Source organism: Equus quagga, chromosome 18 (genome assembly GCF_021613505.1).
Source record: "Equus quagga isolate Etosha38 chromosome 18, UCLA_HA_Equagga_1.0, whole genome shotgun sequence".
Taxonomy (NCBI): domain Eukaryota; kingdom Metazoa; phylum Chordata; class Mammalia; order Perissodactyla; family Equidae; genus Equus; species Equus quagga.
This window is the reverse complement of record NC_060284.1, coordinates 8,197,104-8,223,947: the sequence shown is the minus strand read 5'-3', so window position 1 is coordinate 8,223,947 and position 26,844 is coordinate 8,197,104. Positions and strand designations below refer to the sequence as shown.

Here is a 26,844-nt window from a genome sequence, read left to right as displayed (position 1 = left end):
TACAGTTACTTTCATAAGGCATTATCATGTAATTTTTATTGAAAAAGATTCAATATAGTAAAGTCTTATTTTAAGATATATTTTCTTTCTCAATCCGAGATGTTTAGTTTATGAAAATATTGTTTTTCTCTATATTCTTTTTGTATATATGCCAACATATACCTTGTGCTAGAAATATTTTATGGGAATTACAATTCTTTATACTTGTATTTTCTATATAAAGGCATATACAACTTTGAGGCAGTGTTTCTGATGGAGAGCAGAATTCGTAAAGAGCTTGTGTGTGCTTCCGTGCTCCGAAATTATATGAAATCCACTTCGAGAAGAAACTTATTTGATTAAAACAAAAACAAAAACAAAAACAAAACTGCACCAATGCACAGCCAGAGGCTGACAATTAAAACTAATACATAACCACATGAACATCATATTTATATAGTTAACATTTTTAAGGATGATCAGTGCTAACATATAGTATTATACATTTGGCACTAATGTTTGCCATTGGTCCAGCAATTGGCAAAATTTGTTTCTATGTATAAATTTATTTTTGAACATTAGGTCTGGCTAGAGTATCTTCACTATTTATAAAAAATATTTAGACGGTAAGCTCACGTTGAATAACTAGGTCCACGGTGTTCTGGAAACTCTTCAGTAGTAATACAGCTTTTTCGTGTTCCATATGTACAAAACTATGTCCATTTGCCTGTAAACACACAAACAAAAGAGGGAAATCAATGCAAGATACTTGTTTATCACTTTATCATTGCTTCTAATCATAAAATTCAAGCAGGTATTGAGCACCAAAAGTTATCGATTTTTAAAATTCACAACAGAATTGCAACTATGGAAACAACTAATTAATTTCACTCAGCTCCAACTCAATTTATTAACTCAACAAATATTTCTCAAGAATCTAAAGTGCCCTACCTGAGACTGTCCTAGTACAGTCCTAGTCCCTGTGCTAATCGTAGACACACACTGGCGAATAACAGACAGACGCCCTTGAAATATGGTTGTTCAGTTTGGTTGTTGTTCTGATTTGTTTTGTTTTTGCAGGAACTGAGTTGAGACAGTTTGGAAGTGTCCAAAGGACCATTGCCTTCTTGTGATATAATCACTGATGTAAACTCATTAGTACCATCAAATATTTCACTCATGCAAAACACGACTGGGCATTTACAGTATGGTTCAATCTTATTTTGACTCATTGAAATGTTCTCAGCTTATATATTTTTATGTTAAAGAGATCATTCTTATTTCCCACGTTACTAAATGCAGGTATGTTCATTATTTATACCAGTGGTTCTCAATCCCATCCACTATACCTAAGAGGTCCATCCCTCAGGGGTAAAGCACACTGACATTAGTATCAGTGGACATGCCCGCATCTCCTACTTGAGAATCATCAATTATGTAATCAAAATTCATTTGAAACACAAATAGCCTAAGGTTACACTTTCAGGATTCCAACTAGCTATTTGATATTTATGTCACAAAATGTACAGTGTCCCCCTTTATCCATAGTTTCATTTCCAGGGTTTCAGTTGCCCACAGTCCAAAAATATTAAGTGGATAATTCCAGAAATATACCATTCATAAATTTTGAATCTTTTGCCCTTCTGAGCAGCATGATGAAATCTCCTGTAGTCCTGCTCTGTCCCACCTGGGACGTGAATCATCCCTTTGCCCAGTGTATCCACGCTGTATAAGCGACTACCCATTAGCCCTAGTTAGGAAAAAATATAATAAACACAGGGTTCGGTACTATCTGCGGTTTCAGGCATCCACTGGGGGGCTTGGAACACAGCTCCTGCAGTAAGGGGGGACCACTGTACATACTTTTCTGAAGTGAATGCTCATGATTCTTTGGTTTTCTCCACAGTACCTTGCAGATTTTCTTCATTGGAATAATTTTTATTATTAATATATAGAGAAGTGGATCCCATAAAGCTTCACTGTCATGAAGGCCGAAATAAAACACAACCTTATTGAAACTTGGTAGCAATAAATCTGGGAAACTCAATGACTGACAGTCATGTCACTGTTTTCCTTGTAGTCTGAGACTCTGATGATTTACACGAATCAGCCAAATTGACTGCTTGGCAAAGTACAGGTTATAGAGCCAGTTAATTGGTTGACTTGTTCAATTTTCCGTTGACTGAGACTAATCTCGGGCACCCATTGCCTTTATTGCTTTACTTTTTTTTATGCTTTCTTGAAATATGATTAATATTTCAAATAACTACTCACTTAAGATATTTCACAGCCTTTGGCTTTTTTGAATTTAAAATAGCAGTACATCTCTAGTGATACTGTATAATCTCTATAACTTAGATAAAAGTTATCTGACACATTGTATTTTACCACTAGTTCATTAAAAGTGGTAGGCTAATGATGTGATGAAGAAGCTCCTAAAATGCTGCATTTTTAACCACAGTACGCCTACGAATAAAGAAAATACTAGGAAACAAATATGTAAACCTGTGAAAACCCAAATAATTAGAAGTACAAATTTGTTTGAATTAGAGAGTCTCTCTCTCTATATATAAATATACATATAGTCTTTAATAACATTTAATTAATGGAAATGCCTATCACAGTTGGCATTGGTTGTTTCAGTGGCAGAAATGGTAGCTGAATAGAACTTTGGGTTTATTACACAGCCCAATTTCTTGCTTTAAATTATTGTAGAAACCAGACAACTGGGTTCCACTTGATGTTATTTCTGGTCAGATGGTGACAAGGAATAGAGAAGATAGCATATGGTACATTCTTCTTTTCACTCTCATCCTGTTTCTGACATCAGGAAAATAGCAAACTTGGGTGAAGTATATGTTTATTCCACTTTAGTTTTGAAGGTTTTACTAAACCTTAATGCCTTCATTTTGACCAAAAGGCATACCTGAATTGTGAAATTAAAATGTAACTTCAATAATGGAGTACTTGAATGTCAAATGTTAATAATACCTTTGTGAGTACTCAGATTTATCTATCTGCAGACTCAAAACCTAGAATTGTAATGAACTCAAAACCCACTGAGAATTTTCAGGGACTTGTTCAAAATTAAATACCCCAGTGTTTCAGGGATAAGGAATGCTCTAGGATTTGGACACCACGAATGGTATATTGTCCATCACCAGACCCAACCGTTCCCGGTTTTAGGAACTACTGGTCTCAAAATAATATCAGCATTAAGGCTATAAGTGGTACAAAATCCAGAGAGCAAATTAATCATTGTTTTCAGTTTTGAGTGGTACTTATATCAAAAGATCTTCAAAGAAGGTTGGTCCACTTCCACCGTGATTAGTTTTTTCATCTTCTCAATTAAAAATGTCTGTTGCGTGCTGACTGTGTCCAGGGTATTGTGCCAGGCACTGGGGATAGGAAGTAAGAAAGAGATGAGACAGGGAGGCTCCCATCAAAGAGGTGACATCCAGAAGGGGAAATAAGCCATGATCATAACTAAAAATAATGTGGAAAATGTCTTACATGTAGTAAACACTCAGCAAATGCATGCTGAATTGAATTAATATCAGAAGACATACATAAAAAAGTACTCGGGTAGCTCAGTGGAAGGAAAAGAGAAGAGGAAAAATTTCCTAGGAAGCTGTTTCTCTGAGGCATGTACCACAGGAGTTTGCTGGCACTCTCACTTGGCAAGAGTGTAATTAGCAAAAGACCACAGGTCCTTGTCTTGTCTCAAGCCCGGAGTCTCCTCCAGCCCTGGACATGTGCACAGTCAGCTATTTCAAGTAAATTCTGCAACAGTTCATGCAGAAAAGAGTTTTAAGATGATCCACGTATGTAATCATTTTTGTGAGAATTTAAAAATAAAATTGCCAGTGGATTTAGACCCTAAGCTTTAGCATAAGAAACAATCATAAAAATAAACTAATGTGCAGAGGCTTTATAGCAGGTGGGGTCTTTTCATCAAAAGGAAGAGAGAGAGCTCAGTATGTAAAACATTTAGACGGAACTTTTCTGGAGAGATAGAAAGGGATGGCAAGAGAGTGAGAGAGCAGGAGAGTGAAAGTGAGTAAGCAGCAAGCATGATCTAGGCTGATCCTGTTACTTTATAAATGAAAGAGCTACACCTCAGAGAGAGCAAACGACGTGACTGAGAGCACACAGCCAGGGGAGAATCATCTGATATATAATATTCCTTTTTCCTTCTCTCAGTGCTTCACTGAAATAATAAGACCGTAGTCGCTCTTAGTGATTTGAACTGACATTTCCTTGGCCATGATAAAATAATGAACATTTTCCCCTTAAAATTGTTGGGTATCACCTCCTAACATAATTTTGTTTTTTACGGTGGTTGCAAAGCTGTAATTCTCATTCATATTCCTATTAGGTTTAATCTAACTTATTCCAAAAGTACTGGTAGAAATAACATTTAGTCCTAAATTAGAAGTGACAGAAATGCTGAATCTCTCATTCTTATTATAGTTTTAACTCTGGTTAATTGGGGTGTTGTAGCCATATGTGAGCTTCTCTCTCCAAAGTAGAAAGACTAGGTCAGACTATCTGCTAGGACAGTGCCAGGAGACTTCAGAGGAAATAGATTAAAAAGGAGAAAACTTTTAGGGTAGAGTCTATAAATTTGGCATCAGATTGGACAAAAGTATGAGAAACAAACAAGAATCAAATTGTGATGCCATTAAGGGAAAATGGAAACCTTGGAGGAAGAGCAAGCTTAGTTGGGAAGACAGTGGAGTTTGTGGTACTGGCGACTCACGCAAGGGAAAGTTGATCATCTCTGAGAATGAACGTAGACTGGAGTCCAGGAAGGAGATGAGAGTGGCAGCGTTAGCAGCAGAGGTTAGGTTTTACTGCAGTCTGGTACTAACTACATGGAATGCTGGGAGATTTCCCAGAAAATAAGTTTACAAGGGAGCATTGTGAAAGAAGGGCAATATAACTAGGGGAGCGGGAAGGGGTTGGAGCTTTGGATGGGTAGAGCACAACTGAAAAACAGTGTCTGCTGTTGACCCGAGCATCTGGGAAAATCTGTCTGAAGTGAGGGAGGGAAAGGTGAAACAGGCCCAATCCTTCCAGAGATGCCAGAAAACTGCCGTAGCCAGACGGTCGAACTAAAGAATGGGGATTCTCATGGGTGCTGATGCACTGAGAGGAGGGGACAGAAAACATGGGTTCCTGACGGACCCAGGCAGCAGGAGAACTGGGAAGAGTCATCCTGAAGGGTATCAGGGAGAGTGCTCATAGAGGGAGCAGGAAATGCAAGAGTCCAGTGGCCTGAGTTGACCCTAGTTTTCTGCAGCAGAGGAGAGCAGGGAAAAGGGAGAGCTGGATTACTTCTGGCCTTGAATCTGGGTCCACTTCCAATAAAGCAGCCTTCGAGATGTTCAGAAGCCAGTTCACATGTTCACAGTCCAGGTTCTGATTTAGCACTTGGGAGACCCCTTAGCTTTTAATATTGCTTTAAAGCATCAGCTTTTAGTTTTCATATTTTGTAAGAACCAATGAGAGTTAGTGGGAAACACAAAGACCGAGCTGATTTCCCAGAAGCAGACTGGTGAATGAGCTCACTGAGTTAAATGCACATTAGGACTCCACCCGTTGTTCTAGTCCCAGGAATGTTTTGCATCTAAACCAGAGCTTTGGTGAACCTCAAGAGCCCTATTTAAAAGACCACAAGTAGGGACTGCCTGGGAATGGCTTCAAAATAGCAGAAGGACTCTGAAAGGTCAGAAAGCACATTATTTTCGAAAGTTTATTAAAGATTAAATGAGTTAACATGTCAAGTGCTTAGGAGAGGGCTCAGCACACTATAATCAATCAATCATTCACTGTTAGCCACTACTGTTAACATTACTTCTCTATTACTTTCTTGAATTTAAGAAATACAATTTTCATTAAGCCACAAGAATAGAAGGACAAAATGTCAGAGGAAGGAACTTTTTTTTTTTGTTTAGTTAACTCTAATTAAAAACAAAAAAATGTGAGGATCAGAGAGATTACAGGAAATAACCAAGCTCACAGAGCTAGTGGCTAGGTGGGAATTTATGTCACAGTAGTCAACTCTCTGTATGTTGGCACAATTCGTTTTGTTGGCTGCTGTGAGGTTGTAACAAATGTTTTCCGTTTATTAATGAATTCATTTTTAATATTAATTGAGCTGTTTCTTGATATGGAACATTCTGTTAGGCCTGATGCCCAGGGAGGCAATGACAGGATGAGCTGGAAGAGAGGTCTGAATGGAAGGAGACGATAGAGTCTCAGTGCTAAAGAACCTTCTCCTTCCATTCTTAGCACAGAGGAGCAAAGGGAGTTGACCTGGTATTTGTTAAAATGAGTACAGCTACCTGGCTTCCATCTTGGGTGGTCCAGACAGAGAATCAGAGAATTACGTTACTACATCTGTGAAGGGCTTTTCCAATTAAAATGAAGACCAGAAGAATCACATAGTTCAACCTGTAAGGTTTTGTGTGTGTGAAGAGAAGAAGAGTGGAGGAAATAAAGGCCAGTACCAGGGAATATTAATTGCAGAGTATAAATCTAGTGATGCTTTGTAAAATAAAAGTATATAATCTACATTTATGCATTTGATATTTTGAACACATGCATAATATAAAATGCAAAAGATGATTTGAAGAATATATGCTAAATTAATGAAATTTTAAAATATGTTGGCACATTCGGCCACATAGATATTTTATATATACGTAGAGTCTATTATGGGTTATAATAAAATGTGTGCAACTTTGAGGAAATTGCAAGTTAACGAAAAATGAGAAATAAATGAATGGCCTATTAAGTCGAAATGAAGTTAATAAGAAAACAATCTAGGAAAGAAAAGATATCCTGAAAATTTTATGCTTCAAGAATATGTAATTAATGGCTTTCTGGCTTTAGCTGATTTGAAAGTATAAAGAAACATTTTACTATAATCTTTATGTTATTTCCAGAAGATATCCTCCCTTATTTTAATTCCACTGTCATCTGTGCCACAAAGTGGTTTTTAATCGTCGTTTTTCATGATTTAGACATGAAAACATAGAGGGTTAATGAAAATAATATTTGAAATTCCAACAAAAAGTAGAGCTTTGCAATTACAGCTCATCAATTTACCGGAAAACACACTTGGTTTCTGGATTCCATCCTCTTGGTCCTTCCTGGATTTATCTTTGATTTCCTTCTGGTAAATGTTTTGTTAAGTGGATAAATTACAGATGTTTATACTGCATAAATTCTCCAGATGATGCTGTAATTCTCCTAGGAATTCTGTCGTATCTTTATTATTCAAAACTCAAACTTAAAAACTAGTCTCTGAGAAGGCCTGGCCGCAGCATTGGTGGGATCAGCCAATAAGAAGGACAGCACAACTCTTTTTGGATTCCAAAAAAGAAATGGAATTAGAGACATGAGCATATGATTTTTGGCTGATTTAAACTCACTCTCAAGGGACAAACATATAAGGGGCCAGAGCACATGTATTTGGTACATTAGATATACATTAGTACAGTAACATCTTTTACTTTGAATGCCTATAGCTCTTGGGATGGGGAAAAAACTAGAAAACATAGCAACCAAATTAGAGCTACAAGTAAAAGCTTTCATGTTGTCTAATCCTGACAGCCAGGCATTATGAGAAACAGTGGGAATCTTAGATAATTATAATTATGTTTCACATTAACTACCTGGAATTAATTCCCACTTCAGAATTTTAATCTGATAGAGTACTCTCAATAAATATTGGGATATATGTGGGGCTGCGTGCACTGCATAATCAATATTACATTAACTCTATGCCAAGTCATTTAAAAAATTTTCCTTTCTATGAAAAATCTGAACTACAGGCCTTAAATTATTAGAGAGTTCACATGAAAAATTTACACTGGACATTTTAAATCTGAGAAAGTTTCAAGTCTTAGTGGCCTTTACTGTAGTATTAAAAAAGTCTTCACAGAATAAAACATAGATAAGAATTTTTCTTCTGTCTGAAGTGCACACATGCACTGCAGCTTGAACGTGTCCTGAGTTCAGGCTCAAAAAGACGCAGCACGATGGAATGGACTCAAGTGAAGACTGTGTGAGTTATTTGCATAGAAATTCAGGTGTAGAACTGATAATAAACAGTATTTCTTAAGACATTTCCTTATTTATCTGCTCTGATTTTAGCACGCCTGTTTTCTTCTTGTGAATCATGTTGAATGAGCATCTCTGACGAATGACTTCCCCATCCTGGTCTGCAGAGCGGCTCCCCAACGAGCTGCACTTGATTCCTTTTACTTTGGCCACAAAAAGAGTGACTGCAAAACCAATCTCTCATTTTCAGGGGGCTCTTTGTGGCCAGGATGGTCTCTGTTTTGTTGGAGAGCTTGGTCTTAAAAGAAGACAGACTGGGAGTTCATTTTATTAAACATTTGATAGTCAGCTATTTCCTGTCTCTCTTCCTCCTTCATTTTCTGCTTGGTGTGATTTTGGACTTGTCTGCTTCCTGGGCGAGGATGTGTAAAGCCAGGAATTCAGTTACATTCCCTCTTGCACTGTTCACATTGCTTGGCACAATACTTTGTACGCAGTGGGCATTTAATGCATATTTTCCAAATAGATAAATAGAAAATGTGATGAATACAATGCTAGCACTAAAATTTGCTCCAGTAGAATCAGTGTTGTCTAACAGACGAAGCTCAAATAAGTTATTTAACCTCTGTCAACAACAGATCCTTGCAGGATTGTTGTGACATGAATGAGACAATATAGATGCTTAATTAATGCTATTTTCATTTCAGCCAAATTATAGAAGTTAGAGGCAGTTCATTAGAACTTACCTTGTCTTTATTGGTTTTCATGTTTTACTTAATACTTAACAATACTACCTTTTTGATTTGCAAAAAGCATTTCTCAATCATTTATTAGTAACCCATGAACTTTATACATTATGAATAAAACTAAATGGATATTCAGTGAAACTCTGGTATATAAAATCATATACCTTATTTAATAATTTCTCTGAACACTAAGAGTTTTGATTATTGCATCCCCTTCCTTGCCAGCCTTCCTCCTAACTTCTCTGGTGCTTTTGATTTTCAACCACTGAAGATCAACTATAGAAAAGCTTGAACTCATTTGGCCTCATTGGGAAATGCTTGAGTGAAATTTCCAAATACCTTAAGTTTATTTTTTAAGGGTCCCACACTTCATTTTAACCATAACAAAAATTTCTCACTCTTTGCTTGCTATAGCTTTTTTGGGGAGAAATTTTTAAAAATTCAGAGAAATGAGCATACTCTAAGCCATCTTACTGACTCATGATGATAATTATGAGCATCAGCACTCTGGGATAAAGCTGTGGGCCCAATTAGTTGCTTCTATAGGAAACATTTCCCAAAGTGTGCTGTATGGAAGTGGTTGATGGATGTCCTTAGTAAAGAGGGTTGCATGGTTAAGTATCTTGGGAAATATAAGTTTGTAAAACGGCTCAGATTCTTGGTACACTGTGAAATCCTGAAACAAGGCAGAGCGTCTGAGGTGGCTCTGAAACTTATTTGACTAAGGAACAATTTGTTTTTTTTTAAAGATATCTTAAAGCATACCGCTGGGAAACACTATTTTATATTGAATGACTCCAGTGAGCTGTACTTTTTGAATTTAGTTTCTGTCTTTAAGAAGTTTCTCTCTCTTCCTGGACAGTGAAGCTGCAGGCTATGACATCCTGCCTCTGGCAACGCGCCTGGACCCAGAGGCTTTCCCCTTGGTGGTCTGGAAAACTAGTAAGACTCCAAGTATGAAATAAAGGCTCTCTTTGGAGCAAAAAAGCATGAGATGGAGTGCATGGACTTTCTGACATTAACTTAGCTTCTCGGATACATTTTATTTGTTTTCTGGTTTCTGTTTTTGTTCCTGATAGCTGAGGTTGTTGAATAAATGAGCTTTAGCTAATCCTGTTAGCAGCTAACCACATCTACCTTTCATTAAAAGAGGTATAAAACTTCCATTCAGACAAGAAAGGTTTGATTCAGTGGTGTCTACAAATCTAGCACCATGTATCCGTATACAACAGATGTAGCCAGCCACGAACCTTTCATTTAGACTTCTGGGGAGTCTAAACTTACCTCTCACATTCTGAGCCTTGAAAGCTATGTCTGGTTGTCTCCTCCCTACTCCCATCGCCACTCCAATCCATCTCCATGTTCGAATTATCCAGCTCCACGAGAAACTTTAAAATCTCAGGCTCCTTTCTTTGTGCAGGGATCTCCCTCCTTAATATTGTCTTGCTTGTACTCCACACTCACCATTCTGGCCTAAGCCTCTCACCTCTGCTCCTGCAGACTGACGCTCATCTAGCTCACAGGTATTCCTCCTCCTACTCACCCTCCCTTCTCCTTTCTGTTGAGGCTGGAGTATCTCCTGCCCCATCAAGAGTAACTTTTCTTTTCTCTATTCCCTCCACACCCAGAGATCTCCATTATGACCAGCATTCCTTGCCACCCGGATGTCGTGTCGCCTCTCTCACTCATGCCCTGAGTCCCAGGATGAGGTGAGAACAGGAGGGGTCAGCATCCTGGTTTTTGCATGTGAGTGGCCACCCTCTCTGAATCTCAAGAAAAACCCTCTTATACTCATCATTTCATTCTCTTAACAGTGCTACACCTATTAGTTACATCACAAAATCAAGTACTTTATTAGTTTTCTAATAAGCCCGCATGCATTTATCTTGTCTCCATAGCTGTGAGCTCCCTGAAGGCACACAATTTCCCCCTTATCTGATATCCCCTTATAACACACTAATCAGGGTGTGGAGTGGAGTTATCAGTGGTTATGGAACAGAGCAGTGATAACAGCCTGGCGGCCATCAGAAACCCATGATTTTGGCCTTGATATGGTGCTCTGGGCCCAACAGCCTGCCAACAACTAACTGAAACTTGATAGACGTATTTCTTGAGAGCGGTTTCTCGAATTGTCTATATGAATTGTAGGGCCAAAGTTGTTTAAGATCAGAAACAAAGGGAAATATCTGGTGTGTTTGAATTACCATCCCTGATTACTCTATTTTGATATATTAGAGATACAGCCATAGACTAGGAGTATATTTTGGATTACAAATTCCAAAACTCTTAAAATAATGGTAAGGTAGAAGAGACTATGAAATTATCTTGAGCTGGGTATATTTATATACTTTATATTAGAAAAATTTATTTTGATGGCTGATAATATCTAGATGTCATTAACTAATTATCTATAAATTAATTTCTCTTCTGCTGCCAAAGTCAGGCTCTTGTCTGGGGAAGGGGAGTGGGTAAATGAAGAGGCTGGGGATTGAGGACCATGATGTCATAGAAGACGATACACTCACAGCGAGCTTTAGGCTGTAACTGTGAATCATGTTAACTATCAAGTACAATATCTGCTTTTCTCCAGTCTATTCATATTTTACACAGAGTAATTATAATTAATAGACTTTCTTTGTTTAAACATATTTTGAATTGTAAAATGTATAATGAATTAGACTAAATTTTTTAACTGGAAAGAACATTAGGAAAAAGAAACCGTGATGTTAAGCCAATGGAAAGGACCACTTCAGAAATGCTCGGATATCAGCAAATTCACGTGGCTCAATCTAATAACATTTTTTATGATCCATGTGCTTTCATTTTTCTCTCTCACTCTTCTATAATTTGACTTTACAGAATGTGAAGCTGTGAGGGGTCAGCTCTCCTAGCACAGAGCTCTTTCCTCATGCCAACTGTCTTAAAGCAGAATGACTTACGAAGCACAGGAAGGCATCTGAATATGCTCATTAATTATATGGTGTCTACTCAGTGAAAATGAATTGTAAAATGACAGAAAAGTCATGTGAATATGTTTTAATTAACATCATCCCTTAATGCACACATCTCCATGTAATTCAAATAACACGCTCATAATACCATAGCAGAACAAGAAGAGAGTAGTGGGTAAAAAGAGTTACAGCAAAAGAGAGAGAGAGCACTTATCTGATGAATTCTGGGCTTGAGGGAGATTGGGAAAGGTCTATATCTTTTGCTATTTTACATCTCTTTTGATATTTGCTATTGGGTTAGATCAAACCCAGTAACTGTTATACTGTGGGGGCTCATTTTTTTTCTTTTACTTTGATTTTCCAGGTTGTACACTGTCATTAAAGCTGTAAATAAATTTGGTCCAGTGAGGACATATTCTAATGATCTTGTAAATGACAGATAAGTCAATGTTATAAACCCATTTTCTCCAGTGCTCTGTAAACTCAGAGCTAAGAGCATTACTATCACAAAGAGACAAGAACATAACTTGTCCTGTCTGCATCTGATGTTGGCAATGATTTCAGTTTAGAATTAGCCATTCTTATTTCTTTTAGGAAGTATAATCGACCACTTGTTCTTTTTAACTAGTATGAATGAAACAGTATATATAGTAATTTGTTTGATTGAGGTCTATGTGCATTTTTCTTTTACTGAAAATGGATTTTGATTTTATAGTACTAGATACAAATGAGTTCTGTAGCGAAAAGAAATGTCACATTCCAGCTAGTCATTTGTGGAGAGAGGAGACATCCCAGGCGCAGCCCTCTGCAGTATTTTTGGCTTTTAACTAATTGGGCTTATAAATCCTTCCTTCTTCTTGCCTTAGGAATTCATTCCTCTGTGCACTGCGCTGTTGCTGTATACCTCTCAGGAACTAGAAATATTAAACTCTCCTCTCCCCACAAATAACCCTTCTAGAATTTCACAGCCAGAAAAGACTTTTCTAACCCTGTGACTAGACATTAACTTAATTCTCATTGCCCTTCTGCAGGATATCTATATCAATATCTATTTGTACTTTTTATATCCGTTTGAATATTTGTTTTCTGAATTTGGAGAGAAAAATCTTTCTCTTGCTACCTCTGTCATGGATGAAGGCAACTACCCAACTTTGTCTCAAGCTATGGCATGCTTCTCTACCCAGCCTGGCATTCTAACATATCAGAGATTTGAGATTAAGTGGTTACATTTTTTTTTTTTCAGATTTTGAGATTCAGAATAATTTCTTTGACATTCACATGAGAACAACACTAGCCATGTCCTTTACTAAACAGCATTTACCAAGGGTCAAGGAGTTACACTGTTAGTTTATTCTTGGCTGTTTTTCATGGAAATTGATACAATTATTGAACAGGTGAATTTTCGAGCTGGGGGATCTCAGATATAACATGAATCACAGTTCACTTTACACATAATGAATGTGAGTCACATAGACATGGCATAAAATGCTTAAGATCAAAGGGCCACTTATGCCGTCCAAAAAACATTGACTTCCATAATAAAGTGGTAAAGAAAAATTTAGATGATTTTATGTGTCTTTTTGTTTCAGTGTTTTAACTCAAAAGACCAAGTGCTGGCTTGATCTTCTCCTGCAGGGAATGGACGGACCTACTGGATGGGTATTTCCACTGTGACACTGCCACAGGTTGGAGCAACACGTAGTCTTTTCAGGAAATTAGCACTTTTGAAAACTTGAGTTTTCATGATTTTGCTAGTTAGTTTAAAATATTTCTGAGAATTGGGGCTGGCCCTATGGCCGAGTGGTTAAGTTCTCGCACTCCGCTGCAGGCGGCCCAGTGTTTCGTTGGTTCGAATCCTGGGCGAGGACATGGCACTGCTCGTCAAGCCATGCTGAGGCAGCATCCCACATACTGCAACTAGAAGGACCCACAACGAAGAATATACAACTATGTACCGGGGGACTTTGGGGAGAAAAAGGAGAAAATAAAATCTTAAAAAAAAAAAATATTTCTGAGAATAAAATGTGAAGGCAATTTTGCTATATATATATTGGCTTATATAGGGTTTCTACTTTTCTAGGACTTTGAGAGTTCAGTAAATAGGAGATGGAAGATCTCCTCAGAGCTGAGAGAAGCAGGGCCCTAGCATTCTTGTAACTGTTTGCATAGCCAGTCTGACTAGAAGATTCCTTTCCCTCATGCCCTATGTTCTCAGTGTCCCTAAATCTTCACTATATTATGTTGAACCATTTCATAATTGCTCCAAATGGTCAAATATCTACCATGTCAGATAGTACCACACCTAGTTATATAGTGGGAAATTTCTGGGGTTGCAAGGCAAAATATTGAATCTTACATAAATTGAAGACATTTAAGAGCCTTTTCCTGTGATGTAGAAAATGATTAAGCAGAAGTGAGTTAAGAGAGAAGAAGGACGAAGAAAGCAATGTGGGCGAGGTCATACCAAGCATTGACTTAACTGTCGACTGGAGCGATCCTTTGCTACATGCAGAGCTTTAAGTCAGAGAAAAAATCTTTTCCCATCAGACCAAACATTTAAAAAAGTCACCTTATATACAGCTAAACTTTTGTTCAAACATCTGAGCAAGGGGAGTAGAGCGCTATAACCACGTTTCACAGTATTCAAACAGTAATAAGCTTACTTCTGAAAAATTAAATACAGACCGGTCCCTTCCCCCTCATCTAAAGTCACATCAATAGATGCCCTGTTTCGGTACTTCATTACTCTTACTTATATTTAATAACTATGCATAGATTCTTTTATATATCAATTCTTCTTACATAGAAAATAACACCATTCATTTAAACAAAAATATGCAGAATACCTACCATGTGTCAGGTACTCGGGAAATAGGATTCTATAAGACTGAATTGGTTTCTGACCTGCCTATCAACCCCAAAACAATACAGGCAAATAAGAAATGTGAGAAGGACTTATTTCCAATCATTGAATTCAAGTCATTGAACTTAGTAACATGGTTACACATTCGTTTCACTGTTGACATTCGAAAGCATTGCTTTTTATCTGTCTTACCTGAAGGATCTTATCGCCAGGCTGCAGCAGGTTGGATGCTGGTCCGTCAGGCTGAACCCTAGTAACAAAGATACCCTATAAGTCAGAAGTAACAGAGGTTAGGATTCTATTATCGAGAACTAGGCCTCCTTAAAACATTTTTCATTCACACAGAAAATAGTGAAAACAGATTAAAAATAATATACATATGTAAGCTTCAAAGGTTAATATACTATTTTAGGCAAGGCAACACTCTAAACCAAGTTTAAGAAAAGAACATATTTACTTACATTAAAAAAGCTCGTCTTGTTTTTAAAGTGCACTTATGATTTATAAATTAATCTCAGGGCATATCCTTAATTTCTTTCTTAAATAATTTGAACTATGGTACTAAACTGTCTTTTGTACAACTTCTGAAATTATCTTAAGTAATTATTCTTCATTGAAAATGTCTCCTATTTGATAGGTTGCAAATTCAATGTACACTTTAAAAACCTTACTAGAATTACATATAAATACTTGTTTATTTTGATGAGTATTACTTTGTATGTACTGAGAATTTTAATACAAAATATACATGAACAAATTAAACATAGGAAAATTCAATGTGCATTTTAACTATAAAGTTTATGACTACACAGTTACAAAATCCCTAAGGTGATTAATTTAGTTCATAAAAAAATCAAATTAATTTTGCTGCTCATGTATATAAAGCAAACATTTATCGAAAGTCTCCCATATGCCAGGTCTTGATCGCTAGTGTTACAGAGATACACAGAATATAATTCCTGGCTTCAATGAGCTCACAATATAGTGGAAGAAAAGTCAAGAAAATCAACGATTATAAACCAGTGTGACAAGTGTTATGATAGAGATATAACAGATTATTTAAAAAGGTATAACAGATCATTTAAAAAGTCTGGGTTTCCAGGAGGAGAAGACACCTGGAGCTGAATCATAAAGGACAAGTAAAAGGTGGCCGCACAGATAAGGGGAGGAAGGGTAGCCCAGATGGAAGGGAGAGCACACACGAGAGCAGGAGCACCTGTCACACTCAGGAAACTGTGAGTAGTTCTATGATGACTGCAGGGGTGGGGGAAGTGTGTGAGTGGATGCGGTTGGGAGCGTGGGAGAAGATCAGCCAAAATGTAGGTTGGGGCTAGATCAAGACGGGCCTTTAATAGACATGTTCATCAGTTTGGGGAGCTACTGAAGTATTTTAAGCATGATGATGACAAGATTCTAATTAATATCCTAAGAATGAACTGATCAATGATAAACAAAATGTGTATATCTACTTGGTGGAATATTATCTGGCAATAGAAAAGAATGAAATACTGACAACATTGATGAACCTTGAAAACATTATGCTAAGTGAAAGAAGCCAGTCCCCAAAAGGCCCCCTACTGTATGATTCCACTTACATGAAATGTCAAGAAGAGGCAGATGCACAGAAATGGAAAGCAGATTGGCGTTTGGTAGGGGCTGGGGAGCAGGGGAGGGGAAACGACTGTTAATGTGTACAGAGTTTCTTTCTGGGGTAAAGTGTTCTGATTTTAGATCATGGTGATGATTGCACAACACTGTGAACATACTAAAACCCACTTAACTGTATACTTTAAAAGGATGAATTTTACGGTATGTGAATTCTATCTCAATATAGCTGTCACTATTCTTTAATTCTAAGAAGTATAATAGAACAGAAGATAATATTTTTATGTTTTTGCCTGTCATTTAGAAAATCATCTCATTTGCTGATCTGTAAACTTAATGACTCTCACTTACACCCATAACTTTGTGTGTGTGTGTGTAAATGGTTTAACAAACAGACCCTAATTAAAATACTTCTTTGTGAATTTTCATTTAGCATTTCAGATCTTTATGAAACTTATTAATTTAAGGCTTTTGAATAATTTTAATTTTTCTCATTTTAATCTGTTTTCCTTCCCATTTAAAGATGACACTATGGACAGGCATCAAAATCCTTAGAGCACTGCATAACTTTTAACCAGTAATTTGACTTCTAGAACTTATCGTAAGGAACTAAGTGGACAAGTATACAACATACATTTATTTAATATGCTCATCATATTATTTTTAATAATAAAAATTACAAACCACACTTAAATGTCTAATAACAGAGGATTGATTAAATAAATTATGGTAAATCCATACAATAGAACGATATGTGGTCATTAAAACTAAAGTCCTAGATGGTGGATATACAGGTACGCCAGTGCTTAGTGAGACAAGCAGGTCCTAAAATGTTAAGTGTGGTAGGATACTATTTTTGCTGAAACATGTTTATATGCATATCTGTGTGAGAAAATATCTGGAAGGACATACTCCTACCACTAACAGTGGTTGTACTGGGTGAGACATTATATATATGGATTTTTTTTTCTTTTTGCATGTCTATGTTTTCTAATTTTTCTACAATGATTGCATACTACTTAGAGCATTAAGAAAATAACAATAAAAACTTAAAAAGTCTTTAGGTTAATGGCTTCACTTTCAGAGTGACGCTTAAACAGCTGTTTACTTTGGTCAATTCAGTTGTACAAATGGTCGATTAACAAGGAAAAAGAAAACGGGTTGTTTGAGAAGGACAGTTGAATAGGGCACAATGATTAATCCACCAGACCAGTGAATCGCACTGGTTGTGGAGACAAATATAATCCCTACAGTCCTGTTCACACTGGGCCCAGAACTCTCATTCTCCATCAATCCAGGAGACTGTACGTGCAACGAGTCCCTCGGTCGCCCCTCTCTTTGCTATTGGGGTCTCTGTACAACAGGTGGAATGACACTATTGCCCCAAATAAGCCACACCATCCCTGGCTGCTGAAGGTGAAGTTGTTCTGACTATTATTTTATCCCAGCAGTCAAAGTCTGTGCTACTTAGTTAATTTTAATTGCCTTTCTTCAGCTCATTGTACAGGAACAATTTCAATAACGTTTGTGTGAATCCAGACCATAAGAGCTAAATTATGGCCATCATATCTGCAATGCTGGGAGGAACTAGCAACACCCCACAACCTGACTGCTGAAAGAATACAAATGTGGTGTCTGTGGCAGGTTTAATTTCATCCATCACAAAGCTCCATGGGATTCAACTGCTGTTCTGAAGACTTGCTTTGAAATTACTCTTACGGTGGCCTGAGTCTTCCCAAGCATTTATTGCTGTTTTCTAAAGCTTTAATATTTTCTTCAATCAATAAATTTCATCAACTAAGAAACTGCTACTGTTCATTGGTATAGTTTTCTTTTTCTCTCTATATCCTACCAGCCAGCATACTGCCACATTAGTTGAAACAGATAGCAATGAGTATAATGTTTGATAATAGTCTGTGGCATTCATTATTTGTGGAGGTGGAATGTTTCCCAAAAGACTGCCCGCAAAGGCCAGTGACCTGGTTTTTCACTTTGTTTATGTATATAAACACTGCCATATGAAAGAGATCAAATAACTCTGAACCCATTTTGTGGTCTCTGTTATGATGAATATTGATGAGAAATATCAAAACTTTGACATTGTTTTGAAAAAGCTCATGGTAGCTATGTGTCGTTCTTTCAACAAATTCATTTTATTCTGAGACTTGAAAGAATACTTTGGCACTAATGACAGAATTTGGTAAGGAATCATCAGACTATTCATACTCTGAAAATTAGAACACTAACTTCCTACTGTTTGGTAAAAAGCCATTTCCTAACTTCAAAACAGCAGTAAGCCATCTTGTATGGCGATCAAAGATCCAAATCATGGCATCTGATCAATTTTATAACTCCGCTGGCAAGATCTAAAATATGTAGTTTCCTGTAACATTTGGTAGAGTGCTAAATGTGGGACAAACTAGCATGGAATACATTCAAAACTAGTGAAACGACCTAAATACCTAAGGCTATAGCAAAACCATTTTGCTCAAGGAATGAAAATACCTCAGTAACTCTTTTTCAATGAGGTATTAGCTTTTTGCTGCTGCTGTAACAAGTTACCACAAACTTAGTTGCTTAAAACATCACAAATTCATGATCTTACATTTCTGTAGATTAGAAGTCCAACACATGTTTCACTGGGCTAAAACAAAGTTCTAGGCAGGGCTGCATAATTTTCTGGACTCTCTAGGGGAGAATCTGTATCCTTGCCTTTTCCAGCTTCTAGGAAATGTCCACATTCCTTGGCTCATGGTCCCCTTCTTCCATCTTCAAAGCCAGTAGTTGTGCACCTCTCTGACTTTTCTTCTGTATTCACATCTCCTTCTGACCACAGCTGAGAAAGAGTCTCTGTTTTTAAGGACCTATGTGATTAGATTGGGTCCACCTGGATCCAGGATAATCTCCTCATTTCAAGATCCATAATTTAATCTCACCTGCAAAGTCTCTTTTGCCATTTAATGTAACATATTCACAGGTTCTAGGAATGGGGATGTGGCTGTATTTGGGAGGCTATTTTTCCTGCCTTCCACATAGTGTAAGAAGTGGATCAGAGCACAGCCCTGGAGTTAGCCTGTCTATGGTCCACCATTTATAAATTGGTGACCTTGGGAAAGTTAATTAACTTTTGTGTGCTTAACTCCTCCTCATCAGTCAAATGAGTATAATAATGGTACATACCTCGTAGTTATTAGATTAAGTGAGTGAATACATACAATATACTTAGAACAATGGCTGACACTCACTGTAGGATCAATAAATGTTATTATATTATTGAAAGTCTGAAGGTTGAGCTATAATCCAAGGTCTTTTTATCCAGCAAAGTCCCACTGAGAGGTTCTGAGTCTCCAAGTGAACCAGGTTTGTTATCAGGAAATTCTTCTTTACTCTCAATCTGGAGTAGATGGAAAGGCCAACATTTGTTTTCTTTCACTTGAATTCCCAATAGATAAGAGGATTTGCATTTCTTCTTTAGGGAGGGGATGAGAAGAGGGTTGTAAAGTCTCTCCTTTCTCATCCGTGGTTTTCTAGTGGTGGCTCTCAGTGACAATGGCTCCAATTATTGTTCACTCAGTAGACATGGGTCTCAACTAGAGGGCTTTCTGATGGTTCTTAGTAACTCTCAGGGGCTACTTCCTTTGGTGGCATCAAGTCAGGAGCGTCAGCTCTTTATAGTAATGTCTGCTGGAATCCAGCTGATGGCTTATGGCATCTCTGAGTGTATTTTTCTGATGTCTCCCACCTCATAACCAGCTCTCAGGTTCCTTAGTGGCTTGACAGCACAATGGTTTTCCCTTAGCACCACCTCTAGAGAACTCACAACCGAGCAACAAGGTAAGTGCTGCAGCTCTTTCAGAAGACTAAGTCTGTGCCCTCCTCAGACACCAGTACCTGGGAGTGCTGGAGACACAGACCCCATGCACCCGCGCATCACAGAGGGACCCTCACAGGTCTGAACCACAGCTAACTGAGAGAGGGCTGGCCAGATGCTACGAATAGGCACGACCTGTTGCCATTTCATATTTCTTCCCCATTTTTTTAACCAGTCTCTATGTAAGTCATAAACGGTTTTTCCAAAAGTACCCATGATGGGCTTTTAAAAAGTTTTACCTTTCACAAGTAATTTTGGAAAAGCGTGAGTATGGGAGGTTTTTCACAGTGTTAAGATCTGCCCTTGTCGTACTAGTTACCCTAGCCTATATACCTGTCGACATAAACCTTAAAGGACTCAGAAAGTTAGTCTACAAGGCCAACATTTAACATTCTAACTTTAGAGGAGAAAGGAACTTTATATGGCTGTTTAATGATGAAGGTGCATGACTGTGACAGTCTCAGCTATTGTAAATGCAGACACCAAAATAGAACTTGTCTTAACGGAACTGCAACTTGAATTTATGAAATATGCTTTTCTTTAAAATTCCGAAAAATCTTGGCTCTAGCAGATGCTAAGAAATTGGTTTCTAGGAAGGCCATATCTCAAATAAAAATTGCATGCTATTACAATTCTGAACACACAGGTTAAATATTGTAGAATATAGTATTTCATGCTTTCATATAATTGTGAAAGTTCAAGGAGTGCTTCTGGAGGAAAAACTGACTCATAAAAATAGCAAATATAGCCACTGATGCAATAGATTTTAAGGGGAAACTTTTTTTTTTTTGCCAAAAATGTGGCAGTTTCTTTTCATGAACTGGGCAAGGTTAACAGGAAGCTATGTTGCAACTCACAGAAACAGCATTACACATACACTATAGACTATTTACTTAATCTTTGTGATTATTAGAAGATGACACATTAAAGACAAAGGTATTATCAATAGTTTTTGTCTCTATGAATCAAAAGTGTGATGACAAGATATTTTAAGGTTAATTGCTGAGTGTTAAATCTTAGGCTTTGAACAATTTGCTACCTTAACAAGTGAGGAATTTATATGTAGCAAGAGAAGAGGTTTAGCCCCTGGCCAGAAGAAACCAGAGAAGGGAGAGGGAGGGAGACAGGGAAGGGAGGGAGAGAGAGAAAGAAAAAGGGGCGTTGGCAGCTGAATACAATGCTTCCATGTATGACTGACTGATCTTTAGGTGACAAATGAAATGTAAAATCCACAAAAGATGGACAGAAAGGAGAATTACTTAAGAAACCTAGAAAATTTGTGCCTCAAAAGACAGAGATACCAATAAAAATTCTACAACTGACCAAAGTCCTCTAAAAATTTAACAAAAATCTCATGCACAGATATTTAAAGAAATCTCGAACTCTCTTTAACAAATTTTTAAATAAAGTAAATATTAAAACAGAAATCACTTGGTTGCATTTGTAAAAAGAATTAATAATAATGCATTGGGGCAAGAAAGAGACTAATAAAACCCAGAGAGATTGACTGTGTGATGACAAAGACCTTAGAGGCCATGTGGCGGGATAGCCTAACAGAAGAAATGCATACTTTTTGCTCATTAGACCCGCATCGTCCTTTCAGGCCACTGCAAAGGTTTATTTAGCAGCCAAATAAAAAATACAGTTTTCAGATACTGCTCTTTTGACTTGCTAAAAATGTCCAGTAAGTAAGCAGTTCATCCTCTTTTATCTGTGATTATTGTTAGAAATGACAAATTGACTTCTAGAATATTTTTAATTGTTTGATACTGATCATCATGTGCTATGCTTTTTGGGGAATCTGAATATAAGAATTAAAATTATGTTTGGCTTTGACTTTGGTTACTTTATAATTATAACTTTCCTTTTTTTAATTGCTCCAGTATTCCAACTGTTATCTAGCAATTAAACATCTCTGGGATGTCTGTCTATATCTGACTTAAAGTACCTTTGTTTCCTGTTTATTTTTTGAGCTTAAAAAAGAGTTTCCTTCATTTGATTTTCATATTTTCTTTTAAAAGTAAATGATCACACTCCTTCACATACTGTCTTTCCAGATTTCTTGCCTCTTTGGGAAAAATAAAAGAAATATTTTCCATTTCTTTTATGAATTCTTCAGAGCTTGTATTTAATATAAGACCTCAACTGGTGGTGAATATTGGATTGCTGAGCTTCATACAATCTACTGATTCTGTCAGGGGCCTTAATGGCTTTTCTTCTCAGCTTCATACATAGCATAAAATAGTAGAAACTGTTAAAAACAGGAGTGAGTAACTGTAGGTGGCTGTGGATTCTCCTTGCTAGCTATTCCTAAAATAGTACCGGAAATCAGCTCTCTGATTACCATCCTCGCAGCCTCCCTCAGAGCCCCTTCAAATGTGAAAGTTTTTGACACTATCTATACCATTTCAAAATAACCAATTGGAAAGTCAATTCAAGAAGTTCAGTCGAAACTTTTTTTGTCATTTTATGCTAAAATAAGGTTTTTGAAGTGAAAAACTGCTTTATTGTTCAGCTACATTCAGTCAAACTATGATTCTTTTAGATCTTTATGTGGTTTTATATAATGCCTAACACATGATTGTATAGTCAGACCACACTAGAAGTATTTCTTAGAGGTGGCAGTAAAATCAAGAGCTCACAAAGGCCAGTGGCAAATGCCCAGAAGACACTACGGCTGTGAATTCCTGATGCACTGACTGATAAAGTGGCTCTAAGGCCACGGCTGTGCATTGGTCCTGCGGGGTGGAATGAAAAAGGAGAATTTCTTTTTTTCAGTTTTTAGTCTCTATATTTCTACATTATTTGATACAGTGGCAATGTTTTCATTTATTACCTGTGTAATTTTTTAAAAGGTGCAGGTTAAAGAAAAAGGACTGCGGTTGCACACAGCTGAGACTAAGACTGTGTTACGGCTTTAAAGGTCGATGATTTTGTCACCCAGAGCATAAGCATGGAGACTGCCATGTGGCTGATGAGTGAAAGGGAAGCAGTGCACACTCAGAGGAAGGGACCTCAGTCAAAGTGGTTCTGGATTCTCTGTCTCTGACACGCTCACTTCATGGCTCAGAGACGGACACCTTCAGAGAGCTGAAGCTACCGAAGCTGGTGTGTGCAAGTCATACAAAATCGAACATATGGTGGGTTTTTCTTGCACTATAGAAATAAGCAAAGCTTCCCAAGTTTAGGTATCCCAGAAAACCAGTCACTCAGAGTCAAGGTAGAAACATTTTTTTCAAGTAGGACGTAGAATTAACACATGATTTTTTTCTCTCAATAAACAAAGAGACCTCAGTATACCTTGATAAACAGAGATTAACAAAAATTTAAGATAGGATTCCTCTTGCATCATTTTAATGTTAGCCCAACACTAAAAGAGGTTGCATTCTATTCCTACTAATAAATGTCCTTGAGGGTTCCATGACAGCGCCTTGTTATGGGAATGTGGTGTGTGTATGGTGATGGGGTTTGACCAACCAGGTTTCAAATACAGCAAGTAGTTTGCTACTCTGTTATACTTAAGGAAATAGAATTAGTTACTAAGACCATGTATAGCTATACTAATTATACTGCAAAGATGACAGGTAATTAAATAAATGCACATTTGTAATTTCGTAACTTGTACAATACCCAAACTGTTATTACTTACTCCTTAACCTAGCTTTGGATTTATTAAAAAATATATATTTTAAATATATTTTATTAAATTATATATATATATATTGATAACACACTCTAAATTCTGATCTACTAGTCTAACTTTCCAGCATAGTTTCCTTCAGGTTAACTTGCTCAAGTCTTTCCTAGAAACAAATCTATTCTCATCTGTTTGTAGCTTTCCCCCAACTCATTCAAAGGATCTTAGGGAGAATTTAAGTTGGAATTTACAGAACTTAAGAATCAATTCTTTGATTTCTCATCATTTCTTCACACACTCAAAAAGAGAAAGATGACACAATGAAAGTGATTTGCAGTTACCTGGGTTTCTTTTTCACTTGTCTTAGATTCCTCTGATCTAATCTGTTGTTACCTGACTTTTTTTCCCCATCTAAAAGTGTTCACTCCAGACTTCTCTGCTCCTTCTGATCAATATCTAGTTTAGCAAACCACTTTCTTCGGCTACCAAAGAACACAGATTTGGTTCAATTAGTGATTGCTGTCTCTTAGACAGACTAGGACTGTATTTGTAGACTACAGCAGTGTCTTTTTTTAAAAGAAAAAAATTTAATCAGAAAAATTATAAGGGTTTAAAAGCATATTTAACTGGGTCTCACTGCAAAACTGCCATCGCCAATTTCCAGGTCCATACCAGAGTATCGGCTGCTTTGGCAAGCCCTCCCGGTTGATGCCATGGTTGAGAGCACTCAGGTTCTAGGGCAGTGCTTCTCACTGATGGAAGCACATGAGAATCTCTGGTACTAAAGGACTTTTAGTCTGAAAGATGAAAAAGATCTATTGTTTTCATAATAGGGTAACGGACACTTTTGAGGACCTGCCCAGATTATCAGATTGGTGCTCTCATCCCGCAGGTGCTGCCGACAGCTGGCATCTGACACTTCTCTTGAAAATCACCCGTGGGCCGGAGCCTCCCTACTGGGAAATGCTTGGAAGGTTACACCCTCCGCCCTGGGGGTGGCCTGCAGCCAATGACTGGTACCAAAGTACAGAAGGCTGTTTCCCTCCTCAGGGTGAGACAGCTCTGCGGTACCACTCACGCGCCAGAGCACCCTATGCAATCAGGCTTCCACTAAACCCACACCTCTGTCCAGTTTCTTCCCCTGCCCTATCCTGCATCCCTCATTTCCTTATAGATTTCATCTGAGAGCAATTCTTCAATTAACCGCTTGTACAAAAATCCCCACCTCCAGCTCTGCATGCAGGGGAACTGACTTTAGACAAATACAAACTACAAAAATTAAAGCTCTGCACTATCCTCTCCCATGATAGGGACGTGAAATTCTCTGTTTCACTTACAAGTGACTCTTTGGAAGCTAGAGTCAGGAGAAATGTACCCCCACTCCCAGCATAGCACCATTTTGGGGGTGGAATGGGGGAAAGTGGATGATGATGTTATTAAATACATATTACTGAGATATATCTCAAATGTATGGGTAAATAAAAAAAGTTAAACAATATTGCTACAGGCAGAGACCTGGCAGTTATTCCTTTTATTTATTTTTTGTTTTGTTTGATTTTGTTAATTTGGCTTCATAATGTTTCCACGAATTCTAGTTGGTTGTAACATTTTCAAGAAAGAAACTAGAAATACTATGAGGTCCCTGGAATACCACTTAAAACATGTGGTAGTAATTTTGCAAATGGAAGGGAAAGATTTTATACACATCCCAGAGAGGTGTACTAATTAACTTTCTCTCATTGGTGGACTTGTCAGTTCTTGTTGCTTATTACATAAGGTATTATTTATGAACTAGTTTTAAGCGATTTCATATTTTGATTGAGAAGTGTCTGACATTTTTTCAATGAATAGTAACAAACTTAAAAAAAAGTCTCTAAAACCTTTCTAACATCATTTTTTGTCTGCTTGTTTTGTTCCATGCTAAATGGCTAAAATGATGCAGAAGATAGAACATAAATAATATGTAACTGTAGAAACTAACAGAGCTGGCTATGCACTTGGGCTTCAATTGAAAAATGTTTTACTTATTGTTACAAAATATCACAAAGTGATAGCAATCTCAATTCTAGTGATCTGCTAAACATATTGTTAAATTAAAATGTTGCCATCCATATTCTTATTTAAAATGGTACTTTGAAATCACCTTATTTTTTCATATGTATGCCCTAGTAGTACTTTCATGAAGAACCAAGCCTGCGTTGAATTTTATTATATTCTTTCATAAGCTGAAATCCATGTCTTGTTTATATTATAATGTCTAGACACCGACATTATCCAACTATCTAAAGTACACTGCCATGCCTTTATAAAAAGCTTCATGTAAGTGGTCACATCTGTAGGAATCCTTTCAATAGGAGATTGTAAATTCTCTTATCAATGTTCCTGAATAGATCAGGATTTTTTCTCACCATATAAGACAAAGAAAAGAGCAGGCAAAGCCACATTTTTTTATTAAAAAAATCTCATTTTTAACGTCCTCAAACAACCAAATGGCATTCTGAACCTCAAATTGCAATGTGACTAAGATGCAGCTGAAATAATCAATTGTTTTGTAAAATAATTTATGGTTGGTGTTTATTTTTAAAAATTCAGTTTTATATATATAAAAAAGATCTGTTTCAATCCCTTCCTAAATTTAGTCCAAAATGCAGTGTATAACAATATTATCTCTCTCCCTTGCTCCTGAATGTTCCTTTCACATGATTCAAATTACTTTGCATTGCATAATCACTTGGAGTAGAATTAAGGATGGGATAGATATATAAATTACATTATAAAATGAATTTAGAAATATCTAAAATAAATCATATTTGTCTAGTGGTTGTGCAAAACAAAGAAAATGTGTTATATGTAGCTTAATATTTATGTAGTAAATATAAATCCTACTCTATGTGTTCCAGACTTTTATACCCATACAGGATAAGAAACAGACATATGGTATGGACCTTTTTCATAAGTCGAGAGCATAGCTTTTGCAACCTTTTGTTTATGACTCACGCAATGTCATGGAGGAAACCTGGAAAATTATTCTTGTGCATTTTTGAATTTGCCACTGCTAAGCATGCCTCTGGGTATTGTGACCCCTGCGTAAAGGTATCAAATAAATGCTTTTATTCTGA

The 26,844-nt window shown here is 37.0% G+C and overlaps 1 protein-coding gene across 1 annotated transcript in view; it reads right to left on the bottom strand.

Annotated features, from left to right (window-relative positions):
* Positions 1-598: 598 nt before the first annotated feature.
* LRRC7 (leucine rich repeat containing 7) overlaps positions 599-26,844 on the bottom strand; it is a 392,875-nt gene continuing 366,629 nt past the window's right edge. The window contains exons 25-26 of the mRNA XM_046645726.1: positions 14,805-14,879; positions 599-706 (exon numbers count right to left, since the gene is read on the bottom strand). Of these exons, the coding sequence (XP_046501682.1) occupies positions 599-706; positions 14,805-14,879 (183 nt within the window). The remainder of the gene's footprint in view (positions 707-14,804; positions 14,880-26,844) is intronic.